General features: G+C 47.9%; 6 protein-coding genes across 6 annotated transcripts; 4 read left to right on the top strand and 2 right to left on the bottom strand.

Moving 5' to 3' along the window:
- Nucleotides 1-43: 43 nt before the first annotated feature.
- On the top strand, nt 44-1,521 carry C8Q69DRAFT_505276 (putative glucooligosaccharide oxidase; the record flags this gene model as incomplete). Its single annotated transcript, XM_028632689.1, has 2 exons — nt 44-302; nt 353-1,521. The coding sequence occupies 2 exons, from the start codon at nt 44-46 to the stop codon at nt 1,519-1,521; spliced, it is 1,428 nt and encodes a 475-aa protein (XP_028488300.1).
- A 110-nt stretch (nt 1,522-1,631) lies between these two features.
- C8Q69DRAFT_178831 (putative MFS transporter) lies at nt 1,632-3,924 on the bottom strand. The gene is made up of 7 exons (XM_028625845.1): nt 3,786-3,924; nt 3,634-3,716; nt 3,211-3,573; nt 2,990-3,145; nt 2,468-2,928; nt 2,104-2,362; nt 1,632-1,990 (listed from the first exon to the last, which is right to left on the bottom strand). The coding sequence occupies exons 1-7, from the start codon at nt 3,841-3,843 to the stop codon at nt 1,742-1,744; spliced, it is 1,629 nt and encodes a 542-aa protein (XP_028488301.1). The 5' UTR covers nt 3,844-3,924; the 3' UTR covers nt 1,632-1,741.
- A 135-nt stretch (nt 3,925-4,059) lies between these two features.
- C8Q69DRAFT_459642 (hypothetical protein) lies at nt 4,060-5,875 on the bottom strand. Its single transcript, XM_028630094.1, has 2 exons — nt 5,537-5,875; nt 4,060-5,456 (listed from the first exon to the last, which is right to left on the bottom strand). Exon 2 carries the CDS (start codon nt 5,427-5,429, stop codon nt 4,473-4,475), a length of 957 nt encoding a protein of 318 aa, XP_028488302.1. The 5' UTR covers nt 5,430-5,456; nt 5,537-5,875; the 3' UTR covers nt 4,060-4,472.
- Nucleotides 5,876-5,991: 116 nt separating this feature from the next.
- On the top strand, nt 5,992-6,932 carry C8Q69DRAFT_459646 (hypothetical protein). The gene is made up of 3 exons (XM_028630095.1): nt 5,992-6,282; nt 6,416-6,429; nt 6,482-6,932. Exons 1-3 carry the CDS (start codon nt 6,190-6,192, stop codon nt 6,642-6,644), a joined length of 270 nt encoding a protein of 89 aa, XP_028488303.1. The 5' UTR covers nt 5,992-6,189; the 3' UTR covers nt 6,645-6,932.
- A 967-nt stretch (nt 6,933-7,899) lies between these two features.
- On the top strand, nt 7,900-9,454 carry C8Q69DRAFT_505279 (DNA polymerase ligase-domain-containing protein; the record flags this gene model as incomplete). The annotated part of the gene is made up of 3 exons (XM_028632690.1): nt 7,900-8,475; nt 8,533-8,730; nt 8,807-9,454. The coding sequence occupies 3 exons, from the start codon at nt 7,900-7,902 to the stop codon at nt 9,452-9,454; spliced, it is 1,422 nt and encodes a 473-aa protein (XP_028488304.1).
- Nucleotides 9,455-10,652: 1,198 nt separating this feature from the next.
- C8Q69DRAFT_429519 (hypothetical protein) lies at nt 10,653-15,979 on the top strand. The gene is made up of 3 exons (XM_028628470.1): nt 10,653-11,139; nt 11,199-13,793; nt 13,856-15,979. Exons 1-3 carry the CDS (start codon nt 10,804-10,806, stop codon nt 15,737-15,739), a joined length of 4,815 nt encoding a protein of 1,604 aa, XP_028488305.1. The 5' UTR covers nt 10,653-10,803; the 3' UTR covers nt 15,740-15,979.
- The last annotated feature ends 503 nt before the right edge of the window (nt 15,980-16,482 follow it).

A 16,482-nucleotide genomic window follows, 5' to 3' on the forward strand; every position in this document is an offset into this window, starting at 1 on the left:
CTGCCGGTACAAATCGAAAATCTCAACACAGGCATCGTTCACAATGGGAAATACAACAAGCACATCCGCAGGCCAATGCCTGTTGTCGGCAGTAGGGGGTAATCCAGCCCTGGTCGCCTTCCAGAATGCGCCGCTCTACCAAGCCGTCGACGTGAGACCCTACAACCTCGATGTTCCAGTTACGCCAGTTGCAGTCACTACCCCGGAGACGGTGGACCAGGTAGCATCCATAGTGAAGTGCGCTGCGGATGCCGGGTATAAGGTTCAACCCAAGAGTGGAGGCCATAGTTATGGAAATTATGGTATGTCTATTGTCCTCACTTATTTTGTGGCGTGTCTCACAGGAGTCCAGGACTTGGTGGCGTCGATGGAGAGGTCGTCGTGGATCTGAAGAACTTCCAGCAGTTCTCAATGAACAATGAAACATGGAGAGCGACAATTGGAGCCGGTACCCTCCTTGGCGACGTCACGACGCGTCTATACAATGCTGGAGGGAGAGCCATGGCTCATGGAACCTGTCCACAGGTTGGTATCGGTGGGCATGCAACCATTGGAGGACTGGGCCCTACGTCGCGATTATGGGGAGCAGCACTCGACCACATTGAAGAAGTCCAGGTTGTTTTGGCCAATTCTAGCATTGTGAGGGCTTCCCAGACAGAGAACCCTGATCTTCTTTTCGCCTTGAAGGGTGCTGGTGCCAGCTTTGGCATCATCACCGAGTTCACCGTCAGGACGGAGCCGGCGCCAGGTGAAGCCGTACAGTACTCTTATACTTTCAACTTCGGAGATAATGCCTCAAAAGCGAAGACCTTCAAGGACTGGCAAGCCTTTGTCTCCACGCCCAACCTGAACCGCAAGTTTGCAGCTACTATGACCGTTTTGGAGGACGCTATAGTCGCGTCAGGAACATTTTTCGGTACGAAAGAGGAGTTCGACGCATTCGAACTCGAGAGTCATTTCCCGGAAAATCAAGGCTCCAATGTCACCGTGGTCCAGGACTGGCTGGGTCTGGTCGCAGACTGGGCAGAAGATGCTGCCCTCGAGGGCGGCGGTGGCGTCCCTTCTGCATTCTATGCCAAATCCCTCAATTTCAGCCCAGACACACTCATTCCTAATGACACTATTGACGACATGTTCGACTACTTCAGTACAACGGAAAAGGATGCACTGTTGTGGTTCGCCATCTTTGACTTGTCTGGCGGTGCAGTCAGCGATGTTCCTGTCCATAGCACATCGTATACCCACCGTGACACCCTGTTTTGGCTACAATCATACGCCATTTCCGTTGGACCTGTATCCAATACGACGATACAGTTCCTTGACGGTCTCAGTAACCTTCTTACCAGTTCCCAGCCCGAGGTCCATTTTGGCGCCTATCCAGGATACGTCGACCCAAAGCTGCCTGACGGACAACTCGCCTACTGGGGTTCCAACTTGCCGAAGCTGGAACAAATCAAAGCAGAAGTCGATCCTAACGATGTTTTCCACAACCCTCAAAGCGTGAAGCCAGCCAAACAGTGATGGTCTTTAGGCGCCCCCTGAGTATATATTCGGAGATACCCAGATTTGGCTATTTACTGTCGGATCACCTTTACTTTCTATGTCGTATATAACACTCAAGACCTGCAAATAGCTATCCTAGCTTCTTACGAATAGTACATATTATGTCCATAATCCACGAAAGTCAACGCCCAATTTCAACCAATCCCATTTTCAAGTCCAACAATGAAAGCGGGACTACTTAATCAGAACCACCTCCTTCAACCTCCCTCAGATACGCCTCATATCGCCCCTTACACATCCTTCTCCACCGCTTTCCCCAAGTAATCATTGGAACAGCCATCAGCATAGACAACAGAACCAGAATGCCAAAGAATGTAAACGCCCAGCCATAGTTCGTCCTATCGATCAACGGCTGTACAGAAAACGACATGGCGAAATTGATCACCGATGAACAGATTGCCAGAACGACAACGAGTTCACCAGATACCTAGACGCCCCAACTAGTTAGTAGCCATCCGCGTTAAACCAGACATGTTGACTCCCCGGGAAAAGAAAATAAAAAAAAAAAAAAATCAAAGCAATAAGAAAGAAATAACGCACCCCATCAAAACACTCCATCGCATACGTCGTCGCAATCGTAGTCGCAGCGACTTGCTGCGCAATCATACATCCGAGTCCGAAAGCGATACCAATCCACGAGGCGCCTGCTTGCGCACACCATCCATAGGAAAAGTATCCAACACCACCTGCGACGAAGGGCAGGATGAACATCCAGAGGCGCATTTCGGGTTCTTTAAATCCGTTGTTTCGCCGGGCGAGGAATATAATGAGCGTGTCTGAGAGAGACCCTATTGCCATTCTGTACAGGGTTCGGTGGGGTCAGTTATGCAAATCCAAAGTACTTAAGTAACACTTGGGTGTGTATCTATAGGTCAAGAGAGTAAATCAGACATATACTACTAACCCGACGAAATCCCCCACGATAGCAGCAAGGAACATTAACCCTGCGGCACTAACGCTCCAGTTATACGGAGGTTCAGTCATGATTTCAGATATGGTATTGAACGAGACGATACCGGCCGTGCAACCGAAAGCGAACTGGATCCCGCTGAGAACGATATTGGGAAATGCGAACAGATAGAATGGACGACGGAAGTATTGGAACCAGGTAGTTTTATCGTCGGGGAAGTAGTGCCAGAGAGCGGCTCTTTGGAGATACTTGCGTGGAGGAACGATGATTTCGCCTTCTCCTTGGCTCGGGGTGAGTGATACAGGGACATGTTTCGTTTTATCGTCGGGTGCTGGTAGAGGCGTTTTATCATCTTGCTGGCTGGGGGGTATGTTTTGAGGCAGTTGATTTTGAGATCGGTGTCGAGGGAACATCGTATCGTCGAAAGTAAATATGAACAGGACGATGAGGATGCCCTATGCTCATTGTTAGATCCATATCCTTCCCAGTCTATTGGAGTGAGTCCGGAACCCATACAGCGGCAATGGCTACGAGAGGCGAACTCCATCTCCATCCAATTCCATCGGCGATATAACCGCCTAGAATGAGACCTAGGATGGAACCTAATTGTTGCCCGAAAATGTATACGGCGACCATTCGACCTCGCTCATGCGCGAAGAACATATCGAATATCTTTGGAATCGTAAGCCTTTCCTTAGAGAACAAGAGATCGCAAGACAAACTGCAGCCTGACTTACCGTTAACTGAATCAGCGCCTGGTAGGCGGCTGTTCCAACTCCATTAATCGCAAGCATAATATAATACTGTCCTGTTCCGTAGAAGAACCCACCCCATATCCCACTAGCCACAGTGAGACATAGACTGAGAATATATACAATCTTCCGTCCCAGTTTCATGGCGGTGGGGATCCAGATAATATTGAGGAACCCCAAGAGGAGATAATTGAGAGCTGATCCTCCGTTCATGTTCTCGAGCGTGACGTCTGCTTCCTCGGATATGGTCGTCCATGCTGCACCCCAGTTGTTTTCGCCGAAGGATTGTACGCAGGCGTATGTAGATATCAGAAATAGAGACCAGTACTTTTTGCACTTGGGCCAGTTCTGTTTGGACATAATGTCAGCGACTGTATATAACCGCATAGTGATTAATATTCCGCTTACCAGAGGATCTGCAGCTGAGTTTGTCGGTTGGGGAATTAATAAGACGTCCTCATTTCTAGCATGTGCAGCGTTTGCTAGACTCCCTGATTCTATCTCCGGTTAGTTAGTTGCTAATCTGCCCAGGGAAAAAGTACTCAAGCGGGGAGATATACTATCCACTAGGTACACAGTGCCAGGAACATCTGTGACCACGTCCTCCTGATTAACCATTTTGATGAATGCAATCCTAGGCGCAAGTACTCATCGGAATCTGGACGACTTATCCAAATGATCCCGCGGGATCAAATGCTTATTATATATTTGACCGCATGTTGCAGCACACTAGATAAGATACGTAAGGTCCAGGCGAGAAGTGGCTCGGAGACTCCCTAAGAACTGTTGTACTCGCGACCTTGAGTTGAGGAGGACATAAGATAGCTAAAGAGGATTCGATAAGAATGATACTAAACATGGTTGGTCCGATAATCTCCCCTTATCCTGGCGTCCCATAAACGTCGATATAGATTACAAGACTGATCCTCAAAGGTACAGAGTATACGAGTTGTAATTATCTATTCAAGCTATAGCCATTCAACTAAGTCTTGTAAGTAGACGTCTCGTGGAGATCAATAACTGAGGGAAGGTCAAGCCGGATTTAGCGTCAACGCCAGTGGTTTAGCATCATCCGTCAACAGACTATGGACGTATGCATTCTAGAAAGAGGCGACTGCACAAGATACAGCTGAGATACCAGAGTCATCGATCGAGTAGAGTCGGCGTGTTAGATCATTTAGCTGCTTGATTTGTGTGACAGGATCATTTTTGCTCGCGCAAAATGTTGATCACGCCTCTCAATCTTATCACTGGAGCTTCAGGCTGATAGAATCCAAGCGAAAGATGTACGCCTCGATTACGCGCCGCGTGTATCCATTCCATGGTAGAGATGTCGCGTCAAAGGGGAAATCTTTGATATCGTCTAAGGCATTTTGATCATCGATTGTATGAGCATGGATACAACATGCGCAGGCTGTGGTGCAGTGCCCCTGGTTATACAAGTGGCGGTTTGTATCTCTCGGTTTTGCACAACATCCGCAACTTCGTGCGCAACAGCCCCCGCGCCCGGCACAATCCTCCTTCAGCCAAGGAAGTGAAGCCCACATTGAGCGTTGGTTCGTAACATCGAATGCCCACTTCAGAGGACCGCGCGGCGCTTCAACCCGAAGCTTCCAATGATTTCGATAATGAATAAGATATTCGCGGTTTATATTTTGAAGCTCCTCTTCGTAAATCCCAAGCTTGTTATGCTGTTCTTTGTAATGCTCTGGAATACTAGACGTATCGGTATCGGAAAGTGAGGACAGATCAAGTGATTTTCGCAGAGCATGCATCTGTTCCTTGATGTATATTTCTCGTTGCACAATTTGGCGCCCTAATATATCTGCTTTGACTACCTCTTGGCACCATGTGAGTTCACTATCGACACGACGATTGTTAAGATTTTTATGAAACCACTTGTAGCGTATAAACTGGTCCAGTTGTGACAAGCCGGAACGCTCCAGTGCTCTTATAAGTTGTCTCATCCCGTACTCATCATTGTAGAAAGACAACGGGACCACGTCAAGCACCCTCACCTTTGCCACGAGCGATAGATCCGATGAAAGACAGGGAGCTATCCAGTCTTTCGTTTTTTTGGAATTTTTGAGTTTTTTGATCCATTCTTCCTCGGTCAACTTCTCGGGCCCCTTGGAGGGTTTTGACTCGACAAGATCCTTGGAGCGAAATAATTTGAAGCGTTTCAGCGGGTGATCTGGGAGCATGATGGCTGCTGCTTATGGATTGTCCAGGTATGTGAATCAGTATCGAGATCTTTGTTTGTGAAACCAGAACTTATGCTTAAATACCGGTTCCCTTCAACGGATCACAGTTGCGTAACACTACTGGGCAGATCCCTCAGTACCAATGAGTTATCTATGACACGAATACATTAGCTGTAGAACATTTCATTTTATAATCATAAAAGGATTTCATTTCAGCCGGCAACTCAATAGTTGTATACGGCGACATATTCTGCGAAGGGAAGACATTGTACCTTCATGACATATATTTCCACATGCTGATGAAGTTGATAGTCAATTTGAACAGAGCCATTACAGAGAACATTTAACCTCTTTAGCGAGTTATCTTTGCAATACCATAACAAAGGTCAGAAAGTCTATTTGTAGTCGTGCCTATTGTATAAAGATCATCCACATGTAATGCTCCGTTGGTGTATTTGCGGCACAAAGTACACTTTCCCGAGTTAGTTCGGCGAAAACTCTACAGCAGCCTCAATATGTTGCTGAGGTTTCCATAGACGTTGTACTGTACATAAACCATTACGGACAAGAGAACTTCATTTTTAATAAGATATCTGTCAAATCCTAAATTGCACGGGAGGATGGATAGATCGAACCACCTAGCCTATACATACATCTAGGTTGCTTGCTTGATTCTAGGTCTAGGGGAATTTGATCCCTTATTTATCTCCTATGACATACAAAGTTTCTTCTGTCCTTCTGTCAGTCTGTACTGCTCACTATGAGACGTTTAGGTCGTGTTCCCCTTCTTGCTGTAGTTGTTGCAGCCGCTCTTGCACATTTCCTAGTACCTGCTGCAGCTCCTGCAATTGCTGTTGGAGCTGATTTATTCTTCATCACTGCTTTTCTTTTTTGGGCCTTTGGCCTATCCCATTCATTATAGCTATTAGCGATGGAAGTAATTACTTTTCAAATCAAACTTACCAAGTTTCCATACTTGCTTGCAGCTCTCGATGTCCGGGTTTTCCACGGACTTCATCACTGTCTCAAGAGAGACATATCTACAATATTAGCACATGCACGCGTAAATCAATGACTTTTGCATACCTGCTGTCGACCCATCGGGTGAACCAATACAAGAAGGCTATGCCTCCTATGACAATTAATCCTCCAATGATTGTGAGGCCGTATATATGGCCAATCTCCCACTGGCTTGCCGAAAAGGAGGCGGTATGAGAAGTAAAGGCGTCCACGGTGTGTGCAGTTTGTGATTTGTAGTATCGAGATAAGCCGGTCTCTTTTATAAAAGGTATGCAGCGACGCTGTTGATTTCTACCCAGGGACCAGGGTATCTGGATGACTTTTGTAGGTAGTCTCGGGTCGGATCAGATGTTTAGCTCAATTATAAGCCTGTTATTTCCCAACGTAGAAGGGGCATACCACCATGAGATGGACTATGGAGGAAGTCTCAGTCTGGTCATTTGTTACAGAACGGGGCGTAGCCAGGGAGCTACCCTATGGAGGGGCACGGAGGTGTCAAGTGGCAGTATCCTATACCGCCTTAGGCTTAGCTAGTATTTAGTACACCTCTCCAACAGGAGGGGAGAATCCAAGCTTCTTTCCTCCTACTATACCGTTCCATGCCATCATTGAACGACATTTTAGGAACTTAATTTTGATTCAAGTTCATTCTTGCCAACTCGATCCTTTCACTGGATAGATAATTCATATATACATACATTCTCAGCACTTGTCCACTAATATAGTCAATGGCTGTCATCACCAATATAATTTTGAATCAAGTATCGATAGTTCTTATTTCTACTAAGTTCAAAGGGTTTAACGGAAGGAAGCAGCTTCGATCAGTGATTCCCGTATTCATCTCTTGACAACATCACTGTCTCCCGGGAACGCTTTCAAATGAAGTGAAACAAACGGCGTGAATGAAGCAAAACAAATTAAGAACTACGGAGGAAAGTACGGCGATCGAAGCAGTTGTCTCCGGTGGGAGCTACTACCCACTACCATAAGAGTAATTGAACGCCTTTCTCGAAGAGCCTGTCTGTTGTGAAACCATCCGTTCACTCTTATCCAGCACAGGCTTCTGGACTCTCCTTGAAACAAGTATATGCTTATGAAGTACCGGATGTTGGGACTTTTCTGGCACCCCCCAAAAGTGGTAGGTGGCTAACCGCTTAAGCAGCCCGTGAGCTTTGTTACTAAGCACTGTAAGCATCCACATAAACCTTCACCTTTGCTTGAGGGCAAGCAGGATCATCACTATTATTCAACCGTCCGAAGCATGTCTAGCACTTCTGCTGGCTGTCCAGAAGATAGGAATCAGCCAAGTTCTATAGAGGCGGGCTCCGGCAGTCGTTGAGCGAAGACCCATCACCGAAGCGAGGCAACGGCAAGACACCACTCATATGTGTGTAAAGAATCAATGTGCACCATGATCCTTTACTTTATAAAACGGTAGATATTCCGCAAGATGGAGCCTTCAAGCCACGCAGCTTCTGACGGCGCTCAAGAATTGAACTCGGGGAAGACTGGCTCAGGCCGAAGAGATAAATACATGATGCATCTTCCATCTACTCTTCGTACTACCGTATCGCCTCCGAGAAGCCGAAGGACTCTAGAACCCAATCGCAGGGGAAAGGAACGCGGACTGTCCATATCTGATGGCGATAACAATGCCTCAAACTCGCCAACGGAAACTCGAGATCTATCGTTGGCCGCAATCGAAGCCGGCGAAGTTCAAGTCAGCGATCATCTTTCTATTTTCTCCTCTCGTCTTTCGAAAGCAACTCGACCAATTCAGCCGGGGATTCCTCGACTGTCTCACTCAGAATGGGTAAACATTTACTTGAGAAATCAACACCCAAAGGGCCATCACTTTGTTATCCATCAACATGATCATCCAGTTGCTGGCCCACATTATGATTTGAGGCTGCAGATTTCAGAGAGTAGTTCTGTCAGCTGGGCAATTATGTATGGTCTTCCTGGAGATCCAAATAGTCGGAGATTAAACCGAAATGCCACGGAGACGAGGGTGCATTGCCTGTGGGTGAGTGTACACTTAACTTCCCAGTGAAAATATTCGTATATGCTGATTACTTTGCAGAATCACCTCATCGAGACAGCTTCACCGGCAACAGGAAGTATGATTATCTGGGATACTGGCGAGTACTCTGTTTTACCGTATCACCCTCAAATCAAAGAGCCAGAAACAGAGGACTCTGTATCAGACATATCGGAGCCTTCCTCAAAACCAGATCAAGAGCTCTCGGAGAACGAGAAACTACGACAGGCATTCCAGAATGTACGTGGCAATCTGCAGTTTCATGACGCAAAATAGTGTCTGGTCTTATGAAGTACTGACTTGGTCATTTTCATAGCGCAAGATTCGCCTACGTCTCCATGGGGCGCGTCTCCCGCCTGATTACACCATCACTATGCGTCTCACAACACAGGATAATGTCGTCTCTGGGCCAGCGAAAACTCCGCGCAAACGCAGGAGACGCACAGCACCATCACTTCGCCGGGAGCCTTCTAGCACCCCATCACGAAGTCCGTCCCCTTCTCCGGATTATCATCATCGCAGAACGTCCTCTGCTGCGGCTGTTCATGTATCAAAGTCATTTTCGACAGATACATCAAAGAATGAACACAGAACGGACGAGGCTGGCTCTGCATCAGCGTCGGATGAGGAAGACATCGATGAAATGACTCGCCTCACAAATGCCTACCCTGGAGCGGTGAATTCTGTCGGATCCATACATCAGCGCAGATGGTTCATCACGCTCGACAGATTAAATTCCGGTTTTGAGCCTTCTACCATGGGTTCTGAATCTGGGAGAAAGTCCTGGACACGGAAACGCACTCATGATGATAATGGGGGGCTCCTTGGGTTTGAACCATTCTACGTTCGTGGGCCAGAAGTTGAGAGAAGCGTCGTGACTGGACGACTAGCAAAAGAAGTTCTAGAAGACGAAGGCGTCGAGGGATTTTCTCGAAGGCGAGGGTGGAAGCCCGTGCTGGAATAACGTGCGAAAAGGCAACTTCCCGGTCATCACGAAGAGAAGACTGAACTTCGGACTATGACCTGAATCCTCTCAATGGATTATCTGGCGACGGTATCATGGCCATTGGTGTGGACCTCGTGAATATAAAGAATCGCCAATACGTTACACATGTGTTCTGCGAGCATTCACAAGAGTATGCGCAAATGACTTGGCAGCGAGTAATAGATCACGATTGTCCGCAATGGAGATGGTGTCACTTCATGCCAGTAGTGGTGCTATTTGCAGGTAAGCGGTTTATACTTGCCTGCGGATCAGGGACACGTGCTATCGCTGGCTCTGAATACTATCATCGCCTCTCGCCCTGGAGCATAAATATGACGATGGACTCGCGCAGCCAGGAATTGTCATCCTCTCTAAAAACGGAGACATCCCGACAGTTGCCTGGGAAGTGGAAGCCTGACGCCCCCTCCCGACGCCACCAGAACGATATTTTGGCAATGACTCACTTAAAATCGCGTGGAGATGAGATGGATGGCGTCGAGTCATCATCCATGTAGCCCTTGCATGGATGCAAGATGGACGATAGTGATTGATGGCGCGGTCAAGTTGGTTGCGGAGACCGTCGCATTGTGACGCCAGCCACCGTTAACTAAGTAGCGGACAAAGCCCAATCAACGGAGTACTAAGTAGTACTAAAGAATCTGTTCCAGCGCTCGACTCAAAGTCTGGCTATGCGATGACCTCGAATGGCGGATGATAATGATATTCATCATTGGAACAGGAAAGAAATAGAAATAATGCAGGTACTCGAATAAATAACACGACTCTTGCACATACCTTTGTTGTTTTGAAAGAGCACAAACGAGACCGACATCTTTGACTCGATGAGACTGGATTTAGTAGGGGGCAAATACTTAAGATGAAGGCATCTTTCACAAAAGAGGAAGATTCAAGGAAGGCTTGGAAGAATCTATAAGATTGACTCACAATTATTTAGCCTGTGAAATGATATGCTGTACGAGGGCAATCATATCCTTGTAAGGATATATTTCAGCAGATCAGCGGGGCTTTTCTTTTTGTTGAAGCAATAATAATAATGCCTACGGAGTATCATTTATTGACTTGGGGGAGGCGGTCGCCGGATTGATAACACCATCTAGTCCCCACCGTTAGTAGCTGATAGCGTGCTCGATAACTAGGCTGCTGCACAGCTTACACGCGTCTATACACGCACCTTACATTTTCTCGCGTTCATATGCTTCAGTTCCTCGTTTGCACCGGGATGCGCGACTGAGTACAATCATTTGTCGCTCCCTCAGATCTGCGTGCCTAGGCACAGCTCTCCAGAGTAGAGCATCTCGATTGTCAATATGGCGACAAGCAAGGAAACTGGAGCACTTATCACAGGTGCTCTGGGACTCTCCATTGTCGCTGCGAGCACAGCACCAGCTCTTATCAGCATTGCGACTCGTTTCTCGCCAAAAGCTCGTCGTCGCGCATCGGAGGCTGTAGAAATTCTCTATGAAGATCAAGATGGAGCTGCTACACCAGAGTCGGTCCAAGCTTTCACAGATAAACTGCAGAGAGCGTCCATCGCCGCTCTCACTGTCATTGGCTTCTTCACCTCACTGGCTATCGCAATGCTCACGACTAGAAAAGGGCCTGAGTCGTATCTAATTGAGGCATGGCTCCAGGTTGGAATATGGGTATGTAGCAATATCGAAAGAGCCTCAGAATATGCGTATAATTGAATTATTGATTACAGGGATTTCATACAATCCATGCGATTGCACTCTTTGTTGAGCCTTGTCCGAAAAAGCGCTTCTCACTAGGCGGTCATGCATTTATTGCCAGTATCATCACCATTGCAATACCATGTATAGAAGCTGTCTTACTGTGGTCTCACGGTCCTCATGAACTGCGCGACAAGGAATTCATAGCACTGTTCTGCACATATATTGCTGTTGCGCTCATCAGGGCTCTCCTTACTGTCAGCTTGCCTCGACGTCCTGATGTCTTCAGAAATGGGAAGATTGTCGACAGGGAGCATACTACCTCAATTATCGGCAGATACGCGTTCTTCTGGGTCGACTCCATCCTGGCATTCGCTATCAAGAACAGAGGTCTCTCCATTAGCGACCTGCATGAGCTGAACTCCGAGATACGATCAAGAAGTCTGCGCGAGAAGCTCGAGAAAGCGAAGGGATCCCATCGCCTGTGGAAAGCCATCATCGTCGCCAACTTTGGCGGATTCACTCAGCAGTTGGCGCTTGCAGGAGTAATCTCCGTGTTGAGCTTCGCGCCGCAGATCGCGCTCCTGGGAATCCTGAGGTCATTAGAAGCCCGCGGAACTGAGTCGTGGAATTCTTACGTCTCTTGGTTTTGGGTATTTGCACTGGGGTTTTTGATGGTTATCACCACTGGTTTTGAACAATGGCTATTCTGGATCATACAGAGTCGGGTCGGACTCCCCATAACGGAAGGGCTTGCCGCTGTGACATTTGCCAAATCTATGCGCCGAAAGGACGTAAAGCAGACGAAGAAATCTCGAGAAACAAAGCAGGCCGATTCGGAACTTCCAGAGGAGGCGTCTGACCAGGATTATGCCAATAAACAGGCAGCGGCGACAGACGATGATGATGACAGCGATGAACAGAAATCTCGCCAGAGCACCGTGAACCTTGTTGCAGTTGACTCCAAGCGTATCTGGGACTTCTCCACGTACTGGTACATGATACCGCAGGCAATACTCAAGCTGTTAGTTGCTTGTGGCTTCCTTAGCAGGCTGATCGGTTGGCGCAGTCTCCTTTCAGGACTCGCTGTAACCATCGTGGTAACTCCCATCAACATTATCGCATCAAAGAAGTATACATCGACACAAACCGAACTCATGAAATACCGGGACCAGAAGATGGCTGTGGTGAACGAGGTCTTGATGGGCATACGACAGATCAAGTTTTCTGCTTTGGAAGCCCAGTGGCATGCTAAGGTCTCAGCCATCCGTAACATCGAGCTGGGGGCACAGTGGACTGCCTTCCTCTGGGACGTGGTGCTTCTTTCTATCTGGATTCTCGGCCCGATTATGCTATCCGCGGTCTCCTTGACCGTATACGCCTGGATCCATGGTGGCCTCACGGCATCGGTCGCTTTCACTGCAATGGCATTATTTGGCGCTCTAGAATCGTCCTTGGCTGTTTTACCGGAGATGATCGCGAACGGTCTTGAGGCCTGGGTCAGTCTCGTCCGTATCGAAAAGTACCTCGATTCGCCAGAGAAGAAGATTACCACAATTCCAGCGGATCACGTTGCCTTCGAAGAAGCGGCCATCGCATGGCCTACGGATGAGGAGGTTGACCCTGAAGATCGTTTTGTACTAAGAAATGTCAACCTGACTTTCCCAACCAAGGGCTTTAGTGTCATAGCTGGTAAGACAGGCTCTGGGAAGAGTCTGCTCCTTGCTTCGATTCTGGGAGAATGCGATATCCTAGAAGGCGCTATTAAAGTTCCAGTACCTCCAGCTCTTGAGGACCGATTTGATGACCGTGCTACACCTGCCAATTGGATCATTGATTCTGCAATTGCGTATGTGGCTCAGATCCCTTGGATCGAGAATGCGAGTATCAAAGACAACATTCTCTTCGGATTGCCCTACGATGCGCGACGCTACAAAAGAGTGCTATTTGCCTGTGCCCTGGAAAAGGACCTTGATATGCTTCCTGACGGTGACATGACCGATATCGGTGCCAATGGAATTAATCTCAGCGGTGGTCAGCGATGGCGAATTTCGTTTGCAAGGGCATTGTACTCCAGGGCGGGAATTCTGGTAATGGATGACCTTTTCAGCGCTTTGGATGCTCACACAGGTCGACACTTGTACGAACATGCCGTTACAGGTGAGCTAGGTACCGGGCGCACCAGGATCCTTGTAACTCACCATGTTGGGCTATGCCTTCCTCGCACCGACTATCTTGTTTTTCTCGAAGATGGAACAGTCAAACAAGCTGGCACTGTGAGCGACCTGAGAGAGTCAGATAACTTTACCGATATCTTATCTCATGAACATGAAGAAGAAACAATCGAGGAAGTGGCAGAGGATAACGGCGATATCCTGGACGCGGAGGAATCCACACTGCAAAAAGTCATCTCGAACAGATCACAAAGAAGGGATTCCATCACTGCGAATGGAGATAGTGACTCGAAGCGACCAACACCAAGGAAGTTCGTTGAGGATGAGAAACGAGAAACAGGATCTATCAAGCTTGAGGTGTACAAGGCGTATTTCAAGACCGCTGGCCGTATACCCTTCTGGGTATTTGTCGTACTTCTATACGTCAGCTATGTCGTGTTGATCATCGGACGGGTGAGTTGATAATCCCTATTACTGAGCTTTTTACGGGCATGAACTGAAGCTTGTTGTGACAGTCTTGGTGGGTCAATATCTGGACGAGCTCCTCCTCTACAAAATCCCGCCAACAGGGCTATCTTTCGGTCGCGCAGTCACAACCGGAACAACACCTTCTAACGGCCTACCAGGCAGCCGAAGGGGTTACCTTAGCAGGCACTGATGACGATCTCTTATTTTACCTGGGCATCTACGTAGGCTTGTCCGTACTAATATGCATTGTCGGGTCACTACGTTATTATTTCATTCTGGGCGCAGGGATTCGAGCATCTAGGAACCTCTTCCAGGACCTCGCTTACGCTGTTCTCCGTGCACCGCTCCGATGGCTTGATACTGTCCCTGTTGGCCGTATACTCAATCGCTTTACCGCTGACTTCCACATGATTGATTCCAGACTGGGCTACGACATCGGCCTCACAGCATACCGGGTGCTTGATGTCCTTGGTGTTATTGTTGCTGGCGTCCTAGTCTCACCGTTTGTAATGCTCTTCGCTGCTTTACTTCTTGGAGTTTGTCTCCGATATGCATTCATGTACTTGGCGGGAGCGAGAGAAGTAAAGCGACTGGAGAGCAACGCTAAGAGTCCTATTTACGAACAATTTGGCTCCGCTCTTATCGGTCTTGGGACTATCCGTGCATTTGGCAAAACCTCGACGTATCTCGAACGGATGTATGCAAAAATTGATGCCCATTGTCAGGCTTGGTGGTATCTATGGCTATTCAATCGATGGCTAAGCTGGCGTATGAACATGGTTGGTGCACTGTTTGCGACAGTCACGGCGGCCTTGGTGGTATCGATCCCAAGCATAAGTGCTTCTCTGGCAGGCTTCGCACTCAGTTTCGCGCTACAATACACGGTCTCCATTTCTATGGCACTTCGGATGTATTCCAACCTCGAGCTCGACATGAATGCTGTTGAAAGAGTCACTGAATACTCCAATATTACCATCGAGGACCAGGGAGGAGACGATGCCCCTGCCGCATGGCCGACAGAAGGTCGTGTCGAAGTTGAGGACCTTGTCGTTGGCTATGCCCCCGATCTCCCACCTGTTCTGAAGGGGCTCAGTTTCACCGTCGAGACAAATCAGAGAGTGGGAGTCGTCGGGCGTACAGGCGCCGGAAAGTCATCTCTCACGCTGGCTTTATTCCGCTTCCTGGAAGCACGCGAAGGTCACATCTACATCGATGGCCTTGACGTATCGAAAATCAAACTGCATGACTTGCGGAGCAGACTAGCCATTATCCCACAAGATCCCGTTCTTTTCTCGGGTACAATCAGGACTAATCTTGACCCGTTCAGCCAATATGGTGACGGTGAGCTATATGATGCTCTGGAGCGTGTCCATCTGATTTCTAGAAACGAAGACGGAACTATAATTTCGTCCACCAACAGCCCCGGTCATACAGGAGGCACTACTACGCCAGTGGGAACTGGCCCATCATCAACGACCGGAAAAAACGCCAATATATTCGCTTCACTGTCCTCTCCTATCTCCGAGGGAGGCCTGAATCTGTCCCAAGGACAACGCCAGCTTCTCTGTCTTGCTCGAGCCATCGTATCTCGCCCCAAGGTCATGGTCCTTGACGAGGCCACCTCTGCCGTCGATATGTCGACGGACGCGTTGATCCAACAATCCATTCGTTCAGAATTTGGCCGCAATTCTACGAGTCTCCTCGTCATTGCTCACCGTTTGAGCACAATCGTCGACTTCGACCGCATCCTAGTCATGGATGCCGGCAAGGCGGTTGAATTCGGTAGTCCGCGAGAGCTGATGGAGATTGAAGGTGGTGTATTCAGGAGTCTGGTGGAGGACTCTGGGGAGAGACGTGTCTTGGAGGGTATTATCTTTGGCGAGCAGAGCACAGAGCAGAATGCAGAGGAGGAGGAGGAGGACGCAGAGTAGATGTCACCACGCGGGCTTGGGGATTGTTGATATTACTACAGAAAGTGCAGAAACCAAAAAAAAAAAAAAAAAAAAAAAAATGGGAGGGGCAAAATGATTGGCGATGTGGGAGTTCATATAATTTATGTAATTACTTTACGAATATAGGTCAGGATATAGATGCAACGGTCTCGGGATGTCGAACCCCTTTCCTTGACTATTATATTGAGAATGAGAATATGAAGGTTTGAAAATTTCCTGGTATTTGATGACTGTATCTGGCAGAGGCGTTTACATCACTGTAATGATTTTAAAGGAAAGAAAGCAAAATCCAACGGCGTAAGCAGTTCTAACAAGTTGGCTATTAGAGCCGACGATTTTACTTTCCTACAGGCTATTTGGGCAAAAGCATCCTCGAGGACCATGATCATGACAATAGGTAGTATTCTATGTAAACGTAAACTCCAATCAAAATAGCACAGGGTATCATCAAACACCAGGCAGCTCCTTTCACAGACACGTCCAGCAAAGGAAGAACGTTGAACGTTGACGAATGCCAAACCTCGCATTAGAAAAGGACAAGCCATCCATTCATTCATCCATCATCCTTCCCACACACAGACATATCTCAAAGAGCCCTAGCCCTAGGAATACACACGAAAAACACACAAAAACAGGACACCTTCCAAGTAATGGTGTGAATCAGAGATGCCTTCATCGCGTCCGCTGAAGTAACAAGGTTGGTGTGCCGAACGCAGATCTCA

The sequence above is a fragment of the Paecilomyces variotii genome, assembly GCF_004022145.1.
Source record: "Paecilomyces variotii strain CBS 101075 chromosome Unknown C8Q69scaffold_2, whole genome shotgun sequence".
Classification (NCBI taxonomy): Eukaryota; Fungi; Ascomycota; class Eurotiomycetes; order Eurotiales; family Thermoascaceae; genus Paecilomyces; species Paecilomyces variotii.